We start from the raw sequence: 22,798 nt of genomic DNA, 5'->3' as shown, positions 1-22,798 counted from the left end.
ATGTCAAAAAATGAAGATGACATAGCAGAAGATTAGCAGATTTTAATATAACATTTGATAAATTCAAATTGTTGAAGGTAAAAAGTCAAATAAAGGTTAAAGCAAAGCAGACCACAAGTCATGACAAGGTGTTTGTTGCTAGTCAGAGCATTTTTAAGCACAAAAGGGCATTTTTATGCTACTGGTGCATTTAAGATAACATTTGTACTGCAAGTGAAAAATAGAAGTTAATGACGCTAAATTGATGCTCAAAATGGACATGCTAATTTTATTATTTGCCATTATTAAACCTCATGAGATTTAAGATGGAAATTCCCTTCAGAGAAGAGTAAGGCACTCTGAAGAGAGGGTAGGATGCTATCTAAGTAAAACCAGGTGCCGCAGTCTTCGAAAACAGGCTTGGGATAACACTGCAAGAGTGAAAAAGTATAATTGCTCATGTTTTTAAGATTATTGTTTTTTGGCATTACTTATAGTACAAGTCACATGGGTCATGTAAGCACATTTACTGATATAAGTTTAAAAAATAATGTTATTTTTAAAATTTAATTTAAATATAGTTAAAACAAAGTTTATTCAATCATGATGTTTTAGTGATCTACACATTAATTTTCCTAACAAAAATTCCAGACAAAAAGTATCAATCGCTATGGACTTTTACAGTGGCAGTTCAGCATTACTCTAGGTTAAGAAAGTTGATATTGGATTGAACTATTACTAGTGCAGGGGGAATCAAGTATATGATTATGTGAACAAGAATTCATGTGCATCTTCAGTCATCTCCTGTATGGATGTTCAACTTTGAATCGGAGTAACATAAAATAAGTTTCATTCTTAGTATGTTCATATGACATTTCTTTAAAATGATGATTTAGAATGATGTAAATTTAACTAAAATAAATCTGATTTGACAGCCGTCTTTCTAGTCTTTTAAATGTATGAAAGCACATACTTGTATGGGAAAAATATGTAGTATGTAAAAATTGAAGTAAAAGATATGACATACTGTACCGAAGATATAAACAAAGTTAAATAATTGCCTCCAATTTATTGTCATTGTGTGCCAGTTTTTTCCTGCTGTTGTTTCTGCAGGCTTTGTTTATAAATTATGACTTTTTTTGTGTCTCTATTTGTGTTTGTAGTAGAACTTTTTGCCTACCACAGTACTGACATTAATTTATTAAATACTAGTAGCTTTGTTAATATCTACCAAAGAATCACAGTTAAAAAATTGGTGTGGGTCCTCATTATACATGGCTAAGTTTTTTGTTGGGTCTTTAAATTCATGGTTCAGAACAAGAACGAAATCCATGAAAATTGATCCCAATGAAAATTTCTGATAATACAGTATTTTATAAATTGATGGAAATTAATACCCATTGAAATAAATGAGCTAATATTAATGATATATATTCAACAAAGATTCAACAAAGATGCAGATTATATTCAGAAGAATATTTTCATATTAATGAAAGAAATATAATTTTGTTTTCTTTTTGTTTATTTTACAAAGCTACTACAATGTTACATCAGGTTACTATGCTGAAACCTGTCTTGAGTGGAAACCACCCATTTTGCCAATAAAAGCATTGTCTCAAGAAAGGTGGCCTGTCTTTAAAAGTTTGCACATTAACCAACATGTTGATACAAGAATGCAGATCAGGACTGATGGTCATCTAAAACAGTCTTAATGTTAGGTTTTACTGCACTCATGAATGCTTACTTGATGGAGAGAGCAATAATTGGAGAAAAAAGATAGGGAAAAATTAGAATCCTGATAAACATATGACCTTTGATTAACAGCTGATTGTGTTGTGTATATATGGGCTCCAGTGGACCACAGGTGTAAGTTGGGAGTCTTAACCAAAATGAACACAAATTGACTTTACCTGTTGGAGTGTGTTGACCGTGACTGCTGGTCAGATGGTAATTAACTGATACTAGTATAGGTGTCTTGGACATTCTTGTATCATTTTATGTGACCTCAGTTTTAAAAAGAAAAAAAAAACATTCTCGCAGTACAACAGCATGCTGAATCAATAAATCAATGCCATTTGTACATTATCAAAAATATCAGAATTATTTGCCTTTTCATTAGAAAGTTTTTTTTTCTTCACCTGTTTATTTTTTCCTTTTAGGAGCTGATGGACTTTGTCTTAATGCCGGGAAAAAGAGATTGTTATTTGGAGAAGACATTTCTACCAGCTGCAGCCTGTACCTGAATGCCAACAGTTTAACTCTTGCCAACTGTAACACTCTTAGGTTAATTCATTCTAGATGGAGCTGACTTACATAATTTTCCTGTAATATTCACAGATTTCATGTCACAAAGATACAGTTCATGAATGATATTGTCAGTGCTCATTTCTGAATTTGTATCACCAAAGTTTTCTAATTCATGTAAATGTAATGTTCTTTTTGATTGGTCCAAGCCCAAAAGTGAGACGGTAATATCCACAATAAACTGTCAGAAATTCTCATGAAACTCTGACATGATTATGTTTATTGTGATGTACCAGCACAATACTGTATATATAATTTTTTCACAGCAAACTTTTTGATGAATGGGGATAGCATTCCTTTATTTTAATTCTGAATAGTGATCTTACTGGTTGAGATATCTTTTATCTATACAGCTCAATTTTTGACATCACAAGTATATCATCAGATCCTTCAGTACAGGACTGTTTTCCCTTTATTCATCCATTTATTCATTCCATGATCCATGAGGAAACCCTGATCAGTTCCACGTTCCTTTGGCCCACATTGCTAAAATTTGTCAAATTCAAATTTCTGCACAACTGTAAGTGAACACATGGTGTCTTTTTTATCATTAAACATCTTAATTTTAGTGTAACAACCTTTAAATAGGCATTAACTGCAAAGTTTAGTACCACAGAAATGAAATTTTCAGTTGTATCATTCAGTTGCTGATATAAAGTTATGAAAAGTTAATACTTTTGTGAAAATAAGATTATGTTTAAGAAAAGGCAGATGAAAATTCTTTAAAACTTAATGCAGATTGTAAAGAATATTTGTTTTGCTTCTCTTGTTTTTTGAGGATATGTTCTGCATCCGTTCATTAAATATTTCATTTATCAATCCATGTACTAGTTGATGAAGGGTAGACCTGATAATATTCAGGGTTGGAGATTGATAACGTTAATAACAACCATTCAAATATAAGAATCATTATTGGGACTGCATAGACCCAAATCTGCATTTTGCAGAATGCACCAGCAGATCTGGACAATTAGTAGAACAAACAATATAGATCCTGATTAGTGCATTATGTGATTGCAGATCAGGGTCTATGTTGTTTGCAGTTGGACTCAGTTTATATGGTGTTCAAACCATGATCATGTCTGTGTCATTGCAGGAAGGTGATAATTAATAAATTGAACTTGATGATGCCATCATCGGTCCTAGGGAGACGAGGATACAATGACCCCAAAAATTTAAACTACTGGGTGGATGTTTTCAGGTAAGACCATGCCAAGTGTTTGACATGTCTATAATCTGCAGGTGAGTATTTTTTTATTTTTAAACAAAAAAAAGAGCCCCATTTTTATACAGTGTGACCCCGCTATAGCACAGTCCATTATAACACAAATTCAGTTATAACACGGTCATGGTGTGGTCCCAAAATTTAAGATACATGTATTTTTCTTGTACAAAAAAAAATATTCTTAAAAGTATAAAACAAAATGTAAAAAGTGTATTATCATTTTGGGTAAGAGATCGCATATGAAGAGTACAAGACAATCATGGCATGACTCCCAACATTTTTTATGTATTTTTCTTGTAGACGAAAAAATTGTTTTTTCTTCTTAAAAGTATGAAAAATAACATGTAAAAATTTTATTCAAGGATCACACAGGGCTTAACCAATGTCGCAAATTGTGATTTTTTTCCTCCCCTTATTAGTGGCAAAATATATACCATCTGGCGATATATTATTTTATTGGCGACATTGTTGGCTGTTTAAACTTGTATATACAACTATTGGTTTTGAGTGGAGAAATGCAGAGGCCCCATGAAAGGAAGCCGCAAACATGATATAAAATTCTGCTACCACAAATGTAAAAAAAAACAAAATACATCTTGCTTATTGGTTTATTCAGTAGGCATGGAGGGACAGTAACTAGAGTAGTCCAAATGACAGACAATTTCTTTTTAAAAATGTACCCAGATAAACTAGTTTGCTGAAATTTCAAAGGAAACAGATTACCTTTGAAGCACCGACTGTTATGAAAACATACTCAGCAAATGGAAAAAATACCAGTCTCGATCATGCAATACAATTATTTGATGTTGCCGCCACAATAAGAAATGGGCATTTGTTTGGTTCTCTAAAGCTGTCCTTTAGTGGTGACTTCAATAGCACATGCACCCTTCATCAATGAAAGCCAACTACAGTCTTTCAATAACAGCAAAGAACTTTTCATCAGAGGAAGTCAGTACCAAACTTAAGTAAAAGTGATGGAATCTGATGGATTTTTGCATTTTCTAACGTGACTGGAACACGTTAACTGTGTCATGAAAGTTTCCTTTCTGTAGGGAAAAAGTTTATGCTTACGAATGCTACCAATGGCAGCTTAAAATGCAAACTAACTTTTACCGACTTGGAACGTACTGAAAAGTAAATGTGCTTCATCATTCGTTATATGATTGTGCTATGTTTTTCCACTGAATTCAGACCAATATGATCTGTTACAAAATTATTGAATATTTTCAAGCTGTGTGTGTGTGCATATTTTCAGTGGAATCACTTGTATTGTGGATTCGATATATATGATGAGGTTTGCGGGTGATTACATGCTGTTGCTAATCTATTCATGCTATACCTTAGACATTTATATATAAACATGATTCACATATATGTACCAATTCATGGTTCTCTAAATAAAGTAAACTATTATATATGTCTTCTCTATTTTCACTACAGGTGTATTTCTTATTTAATATGCATCAATTTAAGATGGTAACTATGCTGATAAAGCACATATTTTACTGCCCGCATTTATTACCTACACCCCCCACAATTTTTTTGGGGTACATTTTCTTCAGCTAACTGACCTGGTTGCTTATAACACGGTTTGGTCTCTAATGCGGTCAGGTTCTGTTCTATGGCTCCCAACTACCGTGCTATAGCAGGGTAACACTGTATATATTGAGTAAAGAAAACTATGTATTGAGTGAAGAAACTCAAAGAAGAACATGAGAATGTGCAAAGTTGAATGCAGTGAGTAAATAAAACACATCAGTATACCAATTTGGAAGGTACTGCTTGACAATTTCTGTTTTGTTTGTGTACTGACACAAAATAAAGTGTTTAGAAAAAGATGAAAGAGAAAAGTAATTAAATACAAGCCTAAATCTCAATAAATCTGACAATATGAAATGTGTGAAATGCTAAGATGTGAAAATGTGTTCTTATATTGAACAAAAACATCCATCATAACATGTCAAAAGTTTCTCCCCTGCTCACGAATTTGATATATTTAAACAATCACATGGAATTAAATACAGTTTTTGTCATATAAAACGATTAATTGTGTACTGAACTCTCATTTTCATTTTAAACAAAACTGACTTTTAATTTGGACATTATCTTTGCTGTAACATCAAATAAGGGCACTTAACACAGAAAATGCCATTAAATGCATTAAAGAAAAAACAGTTACCTTTGTTGATTAGAATAAATATTTCAAACCAGTCTACATTTCTTGCCAGTCCTTAACACAGAACATATTACATAGAATTTTCCCTTGATTGACACTTTGTTTATGATTGGTCATGTTTGCTCTGCAGTATAACATGGCATTGTGCAGTACATGATATTGTATGCATGGCATGCAAGACTTTAATTATAACTTACACCATTATTGCACCTTGGAACCCAATGGCAGAGTACACAGTGTCTCCCACCACCCTCCAAAATTTGCTGGACACAAAATATTTTAAAGGGACCAAGGAAAATAGTAGGTAGTACTAGTAGCGCAAAGATCAGACAACCTTAATGGCTTTCCCATTTTTTTAACCATTTATTGCTTGCGCAGTACTATCATATTTTCCTTACACTATTACAATAAACATTTTATGTGCTGAAGTAAATAATGAAAACCTTGACATGTTTAAATATCTGTTTAATCTGAAATGAGCTGGCCATTAAATTTTCCATGCCAGATCCTGCTCTCATTTAACTTTAGTGTTCACTCATTGCTAACAACATTTGTTATAATAAAATACCCATGTTTTCTTAATTACTTTTCTTTGCAAATTAATATATTATTATTAACATGACAAATTGTGTATCTTTATAAATTTACTCTTTTTTGTCATTAATTTAGCCACATAATAAATTAAATCCTCCTTAGGTAGATGTGATTTGACTTTGAAAAATCATTACTCTATCGACTATGAGAGACTTTACATTGCAACTCTGTGCACCACAAACCTTGACTGTTTTCATTCCCAGACACATTCTTTTAAAATAGATATTCATTGCTGTCCTTTAGTTGTCATCACTTTAGCAACTTTGGCCATTGCCAGTATCAACATAGACCTCAGTGGTCATTGCCCAAGGAAACGTTGCAGGCATATTTTTAAATTTTTGTCTTTACAAAATTGCATTCCCAGCAGGGAACACAGAATCAAGATTTGGGGCACATATAATTGTTTTCCCAAGCACCCATGATCCTGCACTGAAGGAGCAACATTGTTACACATTCATGTAGACCGAATTCTAGACATTATGGTATAGCCAACAGATTATTGATCCAATGAAATGCTAAATCCTTTAATCTACATCATTTATTACACACTTTTTAAACCCGATAGATCATAGATAACCCAGTGTAATCAGTGAAGTAATTGTTGCAGATTATGATTCTTGATTGACAACTGAAAATCATGCTAAACTTGGGATAATACTCTTTGATCTACATTGTATGTAGATATCACTTGGGGGGGGGGGCAATCCTTTGCCATGAAAGGAAGTAACTTGTGAAATACACATGTATGGAATTTCTTCAATACATTACTTCAGGCATTGGATTGGAGTATTTGGAGTATAATGTGTCTCTCATAGAACTTCCATTTTGGAATGAGATATTGAGCATATGAATGAATGAATCTATACAAAAGCAAAACCTGTCTGTAAAGGTTATGCATGGTACTCTCAGAACTGACCTTAATTGTTGGCTTTTTGCATACAGGTAAACGTTCATTATTTTAAAAAGATTAGACTTATTGCACCCAAGTTTTATATACAGTTAAATGTGCTTTATGTTCCAATCAGATTTATTGCACCTGACTTTTATCTACAGGTAAATGTACATTATGTTCAAATTAGATTTGTTGCACATGACTTTATAGAGAGGTAATTGTACATTATGTTCATATTGGATTTTTTGCACCTGAATTTTATATAAAGGTAAATGTGCATTATGTTCAGATTAGATTTATTACACCTAACTTATATATGGGTAAATATGCATTATATTCAAATTAGACTTATTACACCTGACATCTGTATACATTTGAATTTGCATTATTAAATTTAGTACACCTAACATCTGTATACATTTGAGTTTGCATTATTAAATTTAGTACACCTGACATCTCTATACATTTGAATTTGCATTATTAAATTTAGTACACCTGACGTCTGTATACATTTGAATTTGCATTATTAAATTTAGTACATCTGACATCTCTATACATTTGAGTTTGCATTATTAAATTTAGTACACCTGACATCTGTATACATTTGAATTTGCATTATTAAATTTAATACACCTGACATCTGTATGCATTTGAATTTGCATTATTAAATTTAGTACACCTGACGTCTGTATACATTTGAATTTGCATTATTAAATTTAGTACACCTGACATCTGTACACATTTGAGTTTGTATTATTAAATTTAGTACACCTGACATCTGTATACATTTGAGTTTGTATTATTAAATTTAGTACACTTGATGTCTGTATAAATTTGAATTTGAATTATTAAATTTAGTACACTTGACATCTGTATACATTTGAATTTGCATTATTAAAATTTAGTACACCTGACATCTGTATACATTTGAATTTGCATTATGAAATTTAGTACACCTGACATCTGTATACATTTGAATTTGCATTATTAAAATTTAGTACACCTGACATCTGTATACATTTGAATTTGCATTATTAAATTTAGTACACCTGACATCTGTATACATTTGAATTTGCATTATTAAATTTAGTACACCTGACATCTGTATACATTCGAATTTGCATTATTGAATTTAGTACACCAGACATCTGTATACATTTGAATTTGCATTATTAAAATTTAGTACACCTGACCTTTAGATATAGATATATGTGCATTATGTTCATATTTGATTCCAGGGAAGACTTGACCTATTACTGCATTGGAAGTGATTTGTATCCTACATTCCTGTCTCAAGTGGACAACCTCGCAGGAATTTGCTACAACATGACCAATGGTATACACCTTGATGTCATGTATGCAGAGACCGGGCGTTCCAATAATAACTCCATCTATGAGATATTAGGTGGCAGAATTAGGTATCTGTGTCTAGATAATAATAATAATAATAATAATAGAGTACAACTTGGAAAAGTCCATATTAGGGGGTTCAGGTTTTGGATAGGTTTTATTTTTCTGAGGTTACAAACTGGATATTGTATGCCACCAGGACTGCACAAGTCATTGGAGTTATTGAGCAATTGTCATTTCAACTGTAATAATATTGCTTTATTGAATGATGCAGTTAGCCAAATACTGTTCTCCCATGAGTCATTATTACACAATAATGCAAACAAATTTAGAATCAAACCTGTCAATAGCAGTTACTCATGGGAAAAGGCAAAACTGGCCACATGACACAGGTGATCACTGTACACAGGTTCACCTTTTAAGATTGATTTTTGAACAAATACCATGCACCAAATATTGCTATTATTTTTATTATTGTCAGGATTGTTTTATGTGCACTCTACAACAAAAATCATAATTACAGGTATTTACTGTTCTCTCGCAAATTTATGTTAAACAAGATTACTGGCTCCAACTCACTTTAATCCATGTTAGATATGAAATAGACATCAACTTAAAAGTATACATTGATCTTCATTTGTTTACACCATAAAAACAATATCTGGATTAGTCACTTGCTCATCTTGCCAAGATCAAAAGACAGTCTGCTTATGTGACAAGCCTGTGATGAACAGAAAATTAAAAGAAGCCATATATGACTATTTGCTGTGATCCAGTAACCGAACCTTCACCTGCCTTCACAGACAAGTTTTGAATATTCAATGACCCCTGATACTAATAAAAAGGGATGTAACTCACATTTCTTTTTCGATCCTGTCCTTTAAAGATTGAAACTGCATTGCTTGCACAGAGTCAAGCCTTATTTACGAACTTGGAATATTTTGGAATCAAATTTGTGACCCACATCCAGGTCATTTTATTGTCTTTATGTAAGGTTGTGGTAAACAAAATTATTTATTCCTTTTTTAATTTCAGTCTGTCAGATTATTTACATTTGTGTTCAGATATTATTTGAAAGGAATCATTCATTTAATTTATTCATTGGAATTACAAAGTGCTTAACAAGGTTTTGGACTAAAACACTATTTTGGGATTATTGTGAATTCATTCAAAGACATTCTGGATTATATCACTGTGATACATCAAGACTGTTGGTACATCAACTCTTTCAAAACTATTGGTATATCAGCACATTCAAGACTGATCGAATTAATTCAGAATATTCTATACATTTGTACTTGTGATAGAATATTTATGATTATGATTATTTGGGATATAATACACAATAATGTAAGTTCCTTTTATATTTTTACTTTGTATTTTAGTAATGTTTTTGTTGAATTTTGCAAACTTTTTGGTTTTGCTTCTTTTTATTACATAGTTTAAAACCATAGTCATAACACAAGCAACTGTGATTATTATCAGACTTCCCTGTCTCAGGTCTTCCATACTGGGGTTTAAATACCTATTGCTTGAAAAACATTCCCCTCTAGAATTTATTTTTGGATATTTGAGCCTTCAGTATTTCTCTATGTACACTACTTCAGAAAAAATGCAGTATTATGTTTGCTGAAGACTGCATCTTCTCTTCTTTGCCTTTTCCATCAATGATCATCAACCTTGTGCTTTCACACTAATTAAAATCGATAAGAAATTTCTGTCAGCCTTTTAATTCTTTTACACTTCTTAAGCAATGAGTGCACTCCATTCAGCAAGCTTAGTATGTACTTAGATCATCCTGTCTAAAATCGTCTGTAATGATCTGTTGTCTTTATTATCTTGTGTCTTTTTGTTGAGTATGCCAACTTTCAGCATGTGATGTCAAAGTATTTTGGCATGAACTGCATGAAAAAATAATGTAGCACCCGACAAAGCCTTATAATTTGAATTTTTATCGTTTTGATTAGATGTAAATGGTCACATGATACTGATCTGGAATTTTTTTCACATCAATAAATTCTGTGGACCACTTTTGGTTCCCTATTTCCAGATCATTTAATGTGAAGGTTTATCTATATCAATGCCTTACACCCTAATAATAATAACAACAAGCTCCCACCCACCCACCCACTCCTGAGATTTTCGATCAAAAATGACAAGCCACAGCATAAAATCAACCATTAGAAGTTAAAACTTTATGATTGCACAGACCTTCCCGCACTCCAACAATCTTCCCTTTTGCCAAAGAAGGCATATGCAGGCTTTAGAAGCCAATCTTCGGAAATTATTGCATTTCACCTCCACAACATGTTACAGCAATGGTTATTAAAGGTCAGGGTCATATATCAACCAAGGGATGACTCTAAAAATGGGCACAATTTTGCTTTTGAATTATCAAAATGTATAGAAAGTAACAACTATGTTGCTATAACAACATGTGCCATATGCAAGCATAATTTTTGAGAGAAAAAAAGGAATATTCCTAGTTTAACTGCAACAACCATTTTTTTATATTAAAATAATGATCATGGCTATAAAACTGACATGACCCGCTATGACATTCTACCCCATATCACTGTATAAAGAATCAATGAATCTTGGCTAGCAAAGATAGGGCTGTGTATGCTATCGCAGTTAAGAGGCTAATGAAAGAATACTTTGATGTACATAAAAGTGAAGTTTTTGTTGATTAAATCTACTGATCTGAAGTTAGAAAGGAAGTAAATTGGAATTATAAGGATTAAATGATGAGGGTTGGGTATTTATCGATCTGTAAAATTTACACAGAGATAAATACCCAACCATGATCATTTAATTCTATAGTATGTTTTTGAGGCAGTTTATATGAAGATTTTGACCATATGTTTTAAGGATTTTATATTTCTTGCCTTTATCTTTTACTTTATATTTGACCAAATTTTAACATCATATTTTTTCTTCTTGTTTTTGTCTACATAGATTTGAAAGGGTATGTTTTCCTAAATTTTTTTACAGTCTGTTTTTACATTTTTCAAACTTTACTTTTGTTGGCTATGTATAGTGATTGTTGTGCTGGGATGCCATAAAATGCCACTACATATATGCAGTTTCTTGGATCTTTGTTTTGCATCATTCTGGCACCATTCCATATTGGGAACCTGTTTGTACCAAAAATGACGAATAATGGTCATTGGCAAAACAGCCTAAAACGAATCCTGTCCATGTACATACATATAGAGATTGGGTACTCCAATAAAGACTCCGGCTCCCTAGGCAAAGGAATCACGAATGGTTTTTCAGTTATATACCTAAATATCCTTGTCTAAGTTTTCTCCACTGGAAATTCTAGTATTGTAGGCAGGGAAGGGGTGGGATGGCAGTAATTCTGTTTATCAGATACAAAATTAACTATAAATTTTAAAAAGTAAGTGTCCTTCCACTAAGATGATTTTCCTTTTAGCTAGGTAAATAAGTTGTTATAATTATAGAAACTAATTTACCATATACACTCAATTATAAGACTAGTCCCACTGCAAGCTGCACAGACACAGATCTGCCATCACATAATTCACTTGCAGATCTGGTTCTATGTAATTTAATTGGAGTAATTAACAGAGCAAACAATGTAGACCCTGATATACTGGCATATTATGTAACAGCAATTCAGGGTTTATGTTGAGTATAGTTAAACTTATATGCCAGTATAGACGGTAATATCAGAAAATAAAAATTAAAAATTTTCTTGAGTTATTCGATTTCTATACTCTTTCAGGAAAAAGTATTTAAAAGAGAGTTTTGATGTGTCAAAACTTTTCAGTGATAGCTAAAATGTTTAACATTTTTTACATTTTAAATCTCTTTTTTTTTTGTCCTTAGCTACAGCAAAGCAACCTGGAAGATAAACTGCTCACCAGTGAATTCAGGGTGTGGGATGACTTATACTCAACCATTTCACATCTCAACAACTGTACGCTTCATAAAAGTACCAGGAAATACACCAGCTCCAGTTGCCATGTAAGTTTTGACAGTTTTGTACTGGGCTTGCTGATCTTGAGAAAAGAAACTGCTACCTAACTTTGTTTATTTGTATAGTTGACCCCCCTTGTTTTTACTGACCAAAATACACATGAACTCAGTGGCCTGTACTTTGTATATCACTCTTCCTAACTAACTTTCTGATTTAAAAAATGGCATCCTCTAAGGGGCTCTCATTTGATTTATGTATTATCAGATTCATGTGGTATTGTTCCCCTATTGGATCTCGTATTCAATACTGATTATTATAAATGTCATGCCTGTTGAATACATTTCTCATACGGTTGTTAAATAAAGGTGCATCCCCCCTCCTGACTATATAAGTCTTGTAGACTGGGATCAGCCCAGGTGATTAGTTTTTGCTAGGACACATGTAATTAAAAAGTCAGAATATTTTCTTCATGATGGGATCGGCCAAGCACTATTTGACTTAAGTTAGGATCAACTCAGAATACATTCTTAAGCTGTGATCAGCCCATAATATGGCATTTTAATACCAGAATCAGCCTAGCAGAGTTTCTTCTTAATCTGGGATCAGCCTAGCACTGATTGGATGTCATCATTTATATACAGTGTTTCATTCAGATTCTTTCTCATGAGTAGCCCATATTGAGAGAGCCAAAAGTATTTTTTTATTCAAGTAATGAAGTTATTGTAAATATACATTGTGAAATAGAAACCTGTACAGAATCGTGAGAGAATGGAATATATCCATGTAATCTTTGTTTTCATGCAAACAATGTATTAAACATTTCTTTGCTCAAGTCTAACTATTTGTGGTTTATAAATTATACTATTGGGATGTGTGGAACTCTAATTTTGTCTAAAGGAATGAAACTATTCTTCAGTGTCTTGAGGTATATCATTTTGTAACCTTGGTACATGTAACAATACACAATTGAAGTCAGTTGATTCAAAACAGTGCTCACCTAAAGAATAATTTCAGCATTTTAGTAAGAGATTAAAATTATTTAATTATGACATACTTAACTTTAAAATAGTCAATTTTAAATTAATAATGGGTAATAACATAAATTAGCATAATGGATGAATTGATATCTCTCTCTCTCTTTCTCTCTCAAAGAGTTCCTATGAAAATGATATAAAATTCTTGATTGAATCTTTGATGACCATTCCAGATTGAAAGTGCCTTCCCTGGGCCCCATGTTTATTTTACTAGATGTCCCTCAAAACACAAACAATATAATAGCAGTTTAAATCAATTAGTTGTGAAATGTTATGTATATTGGAACTCCTGTTTGCACAATTTTTTACCATTATACTTGCATACAAGTTGAATCCAACTGCAAACTGTTAAGATCCAGATCTACCATCACATTATGCTGGCAGATGTTTATCTAAGCATTTGTTAGAAGTAATCATTTGGACAAAAAAACAGACCCTGAACTGCCAGCACCTTATGTGATGGTATATCAGGGTGTTTGTTGTTTGTAATTGGACTTGACTTGTAAGCAAGTGTATACAGTACTCAATTTGCTTGGTACTACATGTACTTTATAATGGAAATGATTTCTCTGATATGGGGGTTAAAGAGACTGAGGTACATGACACAATATTAGTGACAGTGATACTTTGAAATGCCAATAAAAAAATAGTTAATTTACATTTCTTTTATATTTACAGGCTTTTGTTTCTTTGATCAATAAATAGCTAACATTACTCTAAATTAAAAATTTCACAAAGAGATATTCTTAGGTTATGTATTTAGACTTTAATAAACAGTAACAAAGAAAGGGTGAAAACGACAAGCTTTGAAAAATTTAACAGAAAACTTATTTCCCTGGAAAAACAATGTAAAAATGAAAATATAAGAACTTACTTTTTTATGAAATCAGATCCAGAAAGTATCCAAGAATAATCCACGAATTAAATTTTAGAAGTCTTAGTAATGAAAGGTTCTAATGAATCCAAAATGGAAGGCATTGATGTATACTGTTGCTAGTATTGTGCCATTGTGTCTCCAGTTCTTTGTTGATTCACAAACAATATTCTGGTGTTTGAATTTCCAAAGAAAATATCAAGAAATGCCTTTGTCCAAGAATTCAGTATGAGCACTCAAATATTTCCAGCAAAAAGAATTAATCTATTAGAATCCAAATAATTTGAATAAAAATTAAAATGTAACTCACAAACAAACACTTTCCAGTGTAATGGCCCAACTAACTAATTTCTCAATAGACAAAGGTTATACAGTAAAAAAAGACGCAAAATAGATACCCATATGAGGGTCACATGATCACATTCCAGAACAGTTTAGAAGCTATTTACATGTCTAAGGTCACATATTCCAGTACGGCCTCAATCTCACTCTATGTATCCCACAATAAAAATCAATAAAAAAAAAAGAAGTTGGTTACTTGATTCTCAGTCAAGGCCAAGAACTAGGTCAGCAAAAGATACAAAGTTCAGTGTTTACGACTAAACAATCAGGTCAAACTAATTTCTGGAAAGTTTCAAATTCATAGCAAACAAAATTGCATTACTTTGATATGTAATGAAACTAAAATAAAAAGATTTTAAAACTTAAAAAACAATTAAATTAAATCAAATATACATAACAATTTGTCATTTAACCTTAAAGCTACTGTTTAATTGGGTGCCCATTATAGAAGCCTTCCCAAAATGTTAAGATCTACTTTTCTTTAATTAATTCAAATCCACAAGCCCCCATCCTTCCAAATTTACTATGTTTAAACTTTAAACAAGGATAAAGGTAGACTCAGAGGTAACTGATGGTGACCAAGTTCCAAAGCTTCTTGAAAACATTCTTGACACTTTTATAACAGCACATTTACACATCCTAAAACACCCATCAACTCTTGAAGTATTTACACATCCTAAAACACCCATCAACTCTTGAAGTATTTACACATCCTAAAACACCCATTGGCTCTTAAAGTATTTACTCATATTAAAACACTCATCAACTCTTAAAGTATTTACACATCCTAAAACACCCATCAACTCTTGAAGTATTTACACATCTTAAAACACCCATCAACTCTTGAAGTATTTACACATCCTAAAATGCCCATCAACTCTTGAAGTATTTACACATCTTAAAACACCCATCAACTCTTGAAGTATTTACACATCCTAAAATGCCCATCAACTCTTCAAGTATTTACACATCCTAAAACCCCCATCAACTCTTGAAGAAAACACCCATCAACTCTTGAAGTATTTACACATCTTAAAACACCCATCAACTCTTGAAGTATTTACACATTCTATAACACCCATCGACTCTTGAAGTATTAACACATCCTTAACCACCTGTTGGCTCTTAAAGTATTTTCACATCCTTAACACCCATCAACTCTTGAAGTATATACACATCCTAAAACACCCATCATAGCTTAAAGGAGCTAGAAACAGAAATTTTCCTTTTATGTATGTAATTCTCGACAAAATTTAATTGGACTGTGATGTTTATAAATTAAATATCGTAGGTGGGTAGTGATTATATTGCGCAGAAGATACCACGATTCCGTAAGTTGCCGAGTTTTTACGAGCTTTGATGAGACGACAGATCACGTGGTCCCGTGATGCAGTACTAGCCAGTCCTCAAATACAAACATATACATGGCGAGCGAGACAAGAGGAGACCAGATTTGGGTTGCGCATTCAAAAGTTGAATATGCTTCCGAGTTATGCTCATAACTATATCTGTTTAATTGTGTGTTAACAACATGTTTAAGACCTGACAACAGAAAAGTACAACAGTAAGAAGGTGCTCATATTTCATATTTTGGAATTTAAAAAATGCAATGTAATTTTGAAATAAATACTTATATATCGTGTGCTGTGCACAGATGTGATAAGGATTAAGTGACAGTGCCCAATGTAAAAATTAAAAATTTAAAAAACAACCATACATAAATAGATGAAACGTATACAATCCACAGATGCCATATTCTATTTTATCACTTGTGAATATTGTAGTGACGAAATAATAAATATCACACAAGTTTTTTTCTTCAGTAAATACAATGTTAAGATTAAACATTATTCATGTAAATTTGATATTTTTTAAAACACTACAACATAATTGTAGTAATAAAAACATTAAAAAAATAAAATTATCGGAATTAGCTTAAATCCTATGAATGATCACTGTGAATGTTGCCTATTTTTCTCTGCAAACAAAATCAGTCTCCATTTCCACCAAAGAAACTCTGCCAGTTAACGCCTGACATTCCTCTATCGTATATGTAAAGTTTAATTACCATGATTAAATTAAAAGAAGGAATAAAAGAAAATATGCCACGCTGTATATGTGCCCCCAAAGAACTAATTCAGAATAAATATTTTATTCAGTAAACAGTGTTACATGCCTTAAGACTTAAACCTAAGGAAATAAAGTGGGATTTAAATGTGGAAAAAAAAGATTTTGACTGTTAAAATGAAGTCCTAGGCATCGTAAGTTACAATAAACTAGGGCATCATTTATTTTCCAATCAATGCTGATGTTTACATATACATATTGTAGAACATGGTTTCTTTGAAGTATGTCCGAAGGGCAGTCCTTTTCACAAGATAAATGAATTGATGAGGATTAACTGTTAATTAGTCACACTGACCTTATGCTTGTGTACTCAAGTCTAACCTTTAGCTATTATGCAGTTTAGCTACAGCTGACCAGAATAAGATACAAGGGTCTTGTCCTGGGGGATAATAAGGCGTATCACAGGGGAAATGGCACGCCCCATGGGTGCTCACACATTGGGGCAAGGGATGTGGTCAGTAGTAGCCTCCCCCAATTTCTATTGTCAGCCAGTTAAATTGAAACTTTGATTTTATAACTGACCTCTTTTCTTTTAGTCGCTGCTATTTAAACATCCCATATAGTTTTATATCAGTTCCAATCATTACAGATTACCGTTTATACATACTACGTGTTAGGCATAGACTGATTTTTGTTTTAATTTTTAATTTTTATTTAAGATTACTGAAAATTGTGTTTTCTTGAAACATGACCGTGTCAGTGGTTTAGAATCTTATTTTTGCAAAGCTTTCATTTAATTAAAATAAGATCTCAATTTCACCTAGGACAGAGGTGATTTGATTTCGATTGTGCCATGTTAAGGTATGTATGTCAACATCTTGAAAATACATTTTCTCATTTCATCAGCGCGATCAAAGTTTCCTCAGGCAAACAATTTTTTCTGACAAATCCGATGGAGACCTAACTTTGAATACAGGATGGGCCCGAACTAAAATTAGAGGGGCCCCGGGTGTCGGGCTATCATTTTTTTCAGGATCCTTCTTGTAACATTCCTTTAGAAATGTAATGATTGTAGTGTGCTGTATGGTGTTGCTTTGAAATCGACTCGCTTGTAATAATGTATCCATACTTTCTTTATGCCTTTATCTTTGGAAAAGAAAAAAATATTGTCCACAGGCTTTTCTTCATGTGCTATTACACCCGTAAGCAACGCAAAACAGCATTGTCTTTTACTCTGGCAACTCCCAGTTGGGATGCTGGAGTTGCTACTATGACGTCACACCTGAAAGTAACCGAATAGGCGTGGAAATTTTGCATACGAGGTCACGGAAATTCAGCTCCTAGAAGATATTCCGATATTTAAATAGTGGCATTATGGTCGCAGATGATACTTCAGAATCAGGTTTTCTTCTATAGTGCTTTTATTATTATTCTGTATTTCCACTGGTTTCTGGTCTCCTTTAAAGTATTTACACATCTTAAAACTCCCATAAACTCTTGTAGTATTTCAGTCATTTAATTTAAAAAGTGTTATTACAGTTTATTTAACAAACTGTGAACTATAACATTTTTTGCATGGAAAATTTTTGGGCTGTTGCCAATTGTGAAGCTATCATGGTTGCTCATCCAAGATTGCTGATTTCCTCCAGGTTATCCAGATTCCATTGCTTCAAAAGATCATGCTCTGCTAACACCTGAGGTATTGAGTGTTTAATGTAAGTTGTGAGAATTTTTGTACAGTTTACATGAAATAAATTTTGTTTTAAAAAATCCTGTTATTTACAGATACTTTGACAAACCTGAAGAAGATGATCCAAACCTCTGCCCTGGAGACCGCTGCTGGGACAACCTTTTCTACCCTTGGACAGAGAAACATCTTGGAGACACTAGAAACTATACACTACCTTTCTTCCTTATATGTGTCCTGTTTTTGATTAGCTACTTGATGGTCACAAGACCATGGTGGTGAAGTGGACAAATGGAGTGCTGTTTTCATCCTGTAGCCTCAACAAGCATCATCTCTTTGAGTGTCCATTTCTTGATTAGCTTTTTGATGATCACAAAACCATGGTGGTGAAGTGGACAAATGGAACCATGTTTTCATCCTGTAGCCTCTGCTTTTTGTCAACAACCGTTCTGTCTTTGAGAAGACAAAAGATTACTTGGGAATCGAAGGAATAATATGCTGTACAAGCTTCTGGGAATTCAAAAGATGGACTTTATTATATATATTATGAAAAATGGTTTGGTTTTTAGTGTGAAATCATATTTTCCAAAGTAGAGGCGTTTCACAAAATAGAAGGGAAATGTTATTCATGATTTTCATTTGAAATTATTTAAATGAGCGTCATTCCAGGACCAGTTGTGGATTTTGAGGACCAGTTGTGGGTTTTGTTTGATGCAAAAGAAATCTAATATAAAGATACAAGTTTTATTAAAAGAGACCAGGAGAGCTTATAGGTTTCTCTGTCGTCCATCCATTATAACAAATGTGTTATCTTGACTCCTCCAAAACTGCTTGGAAGAGTGCCATGAACCCTTTATACACACATTCATCCCATGGTCTAGTTAGTCCTATATGAAAATGGTGCTGCTCAAACATCCAGTATCACTGCCACAGTGGCATCTTTAGAATATTGATATTGCTCATCCTTCTGAATGGAAGGTCATACCAAAATCTAGTTTTCACTAAATGACTTCATGTGATGTCTAGTTGGTCATAAATGAAAACGGTGTTGACCTAATGCCAAATATTGCTTCCACATTTTGACAATTTTGTGATCGCTGTTCTTGAATGGAAAATCATTTTGAAATAGGGTGTTTACCAGAAGACATTTTATGATATCTGGTTGGTCTTAAATGAAATGGTGCTGCTTGTACATCCAGTATGATTGCCACAGTGGCCATCTTGAAAGTCTTGTCACTACTCCTCCTGATATCATATAAAAAATGGGGAATTTACTGAAAGGCTTTATATGATATTTAGTTTGTCCTAAATGAAAATGGTACCACTCTGACAATGGCTTTCTTAAAAATGTTGTTATTGCTACTTCTACATGGCTGGTTATAGACATTGTGAGAGTTGATTGAGGTTGCTGATTTGTTATGATAAGGATGAGAGTTGATTGAGGTTGCTGATTTGTAATGATTAGATGAGAGCTGATTGATGCTGCTGATTTGTAATTATGAGAGTAGATTGAGGTTGCTGGTTTATAATGATAATACTGAAAGTTGATTGAGGTTGCTGATTTGTAATGATTAGGTGAGAGTTGATTAATGCTGCCGATTTGTAATGATAAGGATGAGAGTAGATTGAAGTTGCTGGTTTGTAATGATAATACTGAGAGTTGATTGAGGTTGCTGGTTTGTAATGATAATACTGAGAGTTTATTGAGGTTGCTGATTTGTAATGATAAAGTGAGAGTTGATTAATGTTGCCGATTTGTAATGATAAGGATGACATTTGAGGTTGCTGATTTGTAATGATGGTGAGAGTTGATTGCAGTTACTAATTTGTTATGATACGGGTGAAAGTTGATTGAGGTTGCTGATTTATAACGATATGGGTGAGAATTGATTGAGACTGCTGATTTGTAATGATGAGGTGAGAGGTGATTGAAAGAAATACTGTGTGCATTCAGTTGTTCATTGAATCCATCTCTGAATAAGTGTCTGTAAGTCAGTCAAGAAGAAAACTGTAAAATCACAAGATGTTTTGTGTGAAAGATTTTAACATTTGATGGAAAAACACATACTTTCTGATCAAGTTTTGTGGATGATGCATTATTTTGTGGGCATGTATATTATTTTTATTCTGTTGAATATGGCACACATATTAACACATGAAAAACAAACACACTTTTAGGCAACAACAGTAATTGTTCGCTTATTTGAACGTGGTTGTTACCTGGAATGTAGTGACTAGCACCCACTGTTGATGCATTGCTCGCCTGTCATTAAATTCAAATCAACATGCATGTTTACTTGGACAGACATGTATCATTTATTGCTGTTGTAGGTTGTTACTATATGTATACAAGCATACTCATGTGATAATCCCATATAGCAGGAATATTTTAGTTTTGTAGAAATTTTAGCCATTTAGTGGTCTGAAAGTTTGATTACAAATAAAAATTTGTCATAATTTACCATGTTAAATGTAACTTTCCAAAATTCAGTCACATACAATCTATACTCACAAGTCAGGACCAGCTGCAAAACATGGACCCTGATCTGCCACTGCATAATGCACCAAAAGATTAGGGTATATGTTGTTTGTACTACTGATTATTCACAACAAACTGATAGATCCAGATCTGCCGGTACATCATGTGATATCAGGTCTTGATCTGTACAGTTGTGATGGGTGAGTAGAAGTAATTTGTCATTAGGAAATATCACTTTATTCTAAGACAACATATAAATTTCTCCCAACAAAATCAATAGCTCTTTTAGTACCATTAATTTATGATGAAATTGTCACTGAGTTTAATTTCTTTTATACAATAGTTTAATGTACTGACAGTACTTTTGCTAGCAACTGAATACAATTTGTGCATGTCATTTAAAGGGCTATATTTTCTTCCAAAATGTGTTTAACTTTTTAAAATATTTTTGAATTAACATCACTAAAAAGAACAATTAAAAACACATAGTTTTTCTTTTTCTGTCGTCATCCTTTCATGTGTCAATTATCTGCCCATAAGTGGCCTCTCTCTTACGAGTTTCCTCCTTCTTTTGAGACAGGCCTTTTAGAAGATCACTGTGAAATGTTACATGGTTATGTATGTTTTTTAATTCTAAAGTATCTCCTATGTAGATAATTCTGGGTAAAAGTAATTATATATTTTAAAATCTCAAGTGAGAAGCTAATTTCTCATCATACATAGTTCTATTCGTGTTGAAGGTAGCAGCTTTGGTATTATTTTAATTGTTAGTGTAATAGAGAGGGAAATGAACTGAATCATCGGTTAAAAGATATATACACTTTTATTTTAGTATTTTCCATCCTTTGTGTCTATTTGTTCACTATTTATTCAAATAAACATATTTTCCTACGATAGTATCTTGTTTTTTGTCTCACCAGAATTTTAGCAAAGAGAGTGAGAAAAATTGTGGCATCTCCAAGGGAGTTGAGTGTCAGTGTTAACTTTTATATCAGTTGCAGTATTCAACTTGGGTACAATATTCTGTATGCCTTAGGCTTGTATCTCGGAATGCTACAATTCCTGCATCACCTGCATAAACTGATAAGAGTGTCATCCATTTACAGGCATGACAAAAGGCTCAATGTGTCATTCAAGCAGATATTTTCAATTAATACAGACATGGTTGCACTCCTTTGAGGTACAGCAGAACATTTTACTTGGCTAAGTTCTTTGTGCATGATGTAATTCTGATTGTTGTTTGATGGTACAATTACACAGGTCAAAAAAGGTTACATTGTGGCAAGGCAACTGGAGTAAAGTCCCTTGCCCTGAGACACACCATAGCAGTTGACACAGCCTGGTATGGGCAGGACTGGAGTTGCAATTCTGGGCAAGATTGCAAGTACAGCTTGCAAGGGCACTGAGCTTCTGTCATATGCATACTGGTTGTATCTCCAGTATTTGTTGACTGCTCCAGTGTCCTAAGTGGTTAAAGTGTCCACCTCAGATACGGGAGGTTGCAGGTTCATACCCTGGCAGAGTCATACCAAAGATTTATAAAAATGAAGAGACAGTACTAGCTGCTGCCTCGCTTGGCGCTCAGCATTAAGAGGTTAGTGTTACTACTGGTTGGCCTGGTGTCAGGATAATTTGACTGAGTGGGACATATTGCCACATATCTGCAATATGATTCCCCAGTGCTAGACATCACTATAAACTGCCACATTGCAGACATTGTAGCAATATATGACTCAAATTGTTAAAGCTACATTAAAAATCAAAATACATACAGAACCCACTCCAAGACTTGTTAATCTCCCATATTTTCAACTTTCTCCAGTACTGTAATGGGGATAGTTTTTCCAGT

The 22,798-nt window shown here is 33.1% G+C and overlaps 1 protein-coding gene across 2 annotated transcripts in view; it reads left to right on the top strand.

Annotated features, from left to right (window-relative positions):
* The window catches only part of LOC149777009 (tectonic-2-like), a 44,997-nt gene extending 23,157 nt beyond the window's left edge, over positions 1-21,840 (top strand). Inside the window, exons 5-10 of one of the 2 annotated variants that reach the window (XR_016416148.1) lie at positions 2,139-2,262; positions 3,380-3,484; positions 8,409-8,588; positions 12,376-12,513; positions 18,569-19,913; positions 20,024-21,840. Coding sequence is in view for 1 of the 2 variants with exons in the window: in XM_089941758.1 (XP_089797884.1) it covers positions 2,139-2,262; positions 3,380-3,484; positions 8,409-8,588; positions 12,376-12,513; positions 18,569-18,752 (731 nt within the window). In the remaining variant the exon portion in view is untranslated. Of the gene's footprint in view, positions 1-2,138; positions 2,263-3,379; positions 3,485-8,408; positions 8,589-12,375; positions 12,514-18,568 lie in introns of both variants that reach the window. The other variant, XM_089941758.1, reaches the window with a different exon arrangement.
* The last annotated feature ends 958 nt before the right edge of the window (positions 21,841-22,798 follow it).

This window comes from Sinohyriopsis cumingii, chromosome 18, assembly GCF_028554795.1.
Source record: "Sinohyriopsis cumingii isolate HCF-2022 chromosome 18, ASM2855479v2, whole genome shotgun sequence".
Taxonomy (NCBI): Eukaryota; Metazoa; Mollusca; class Bivalvia; order Unionida; family Unionidae; genus Sinohyriopsis; species Sinohyriopsis cumingii.
Note: the sequence above shows the minus strand (reverse complement) of the source record. Positions and strands in the feature narration are given on the sequence as shown.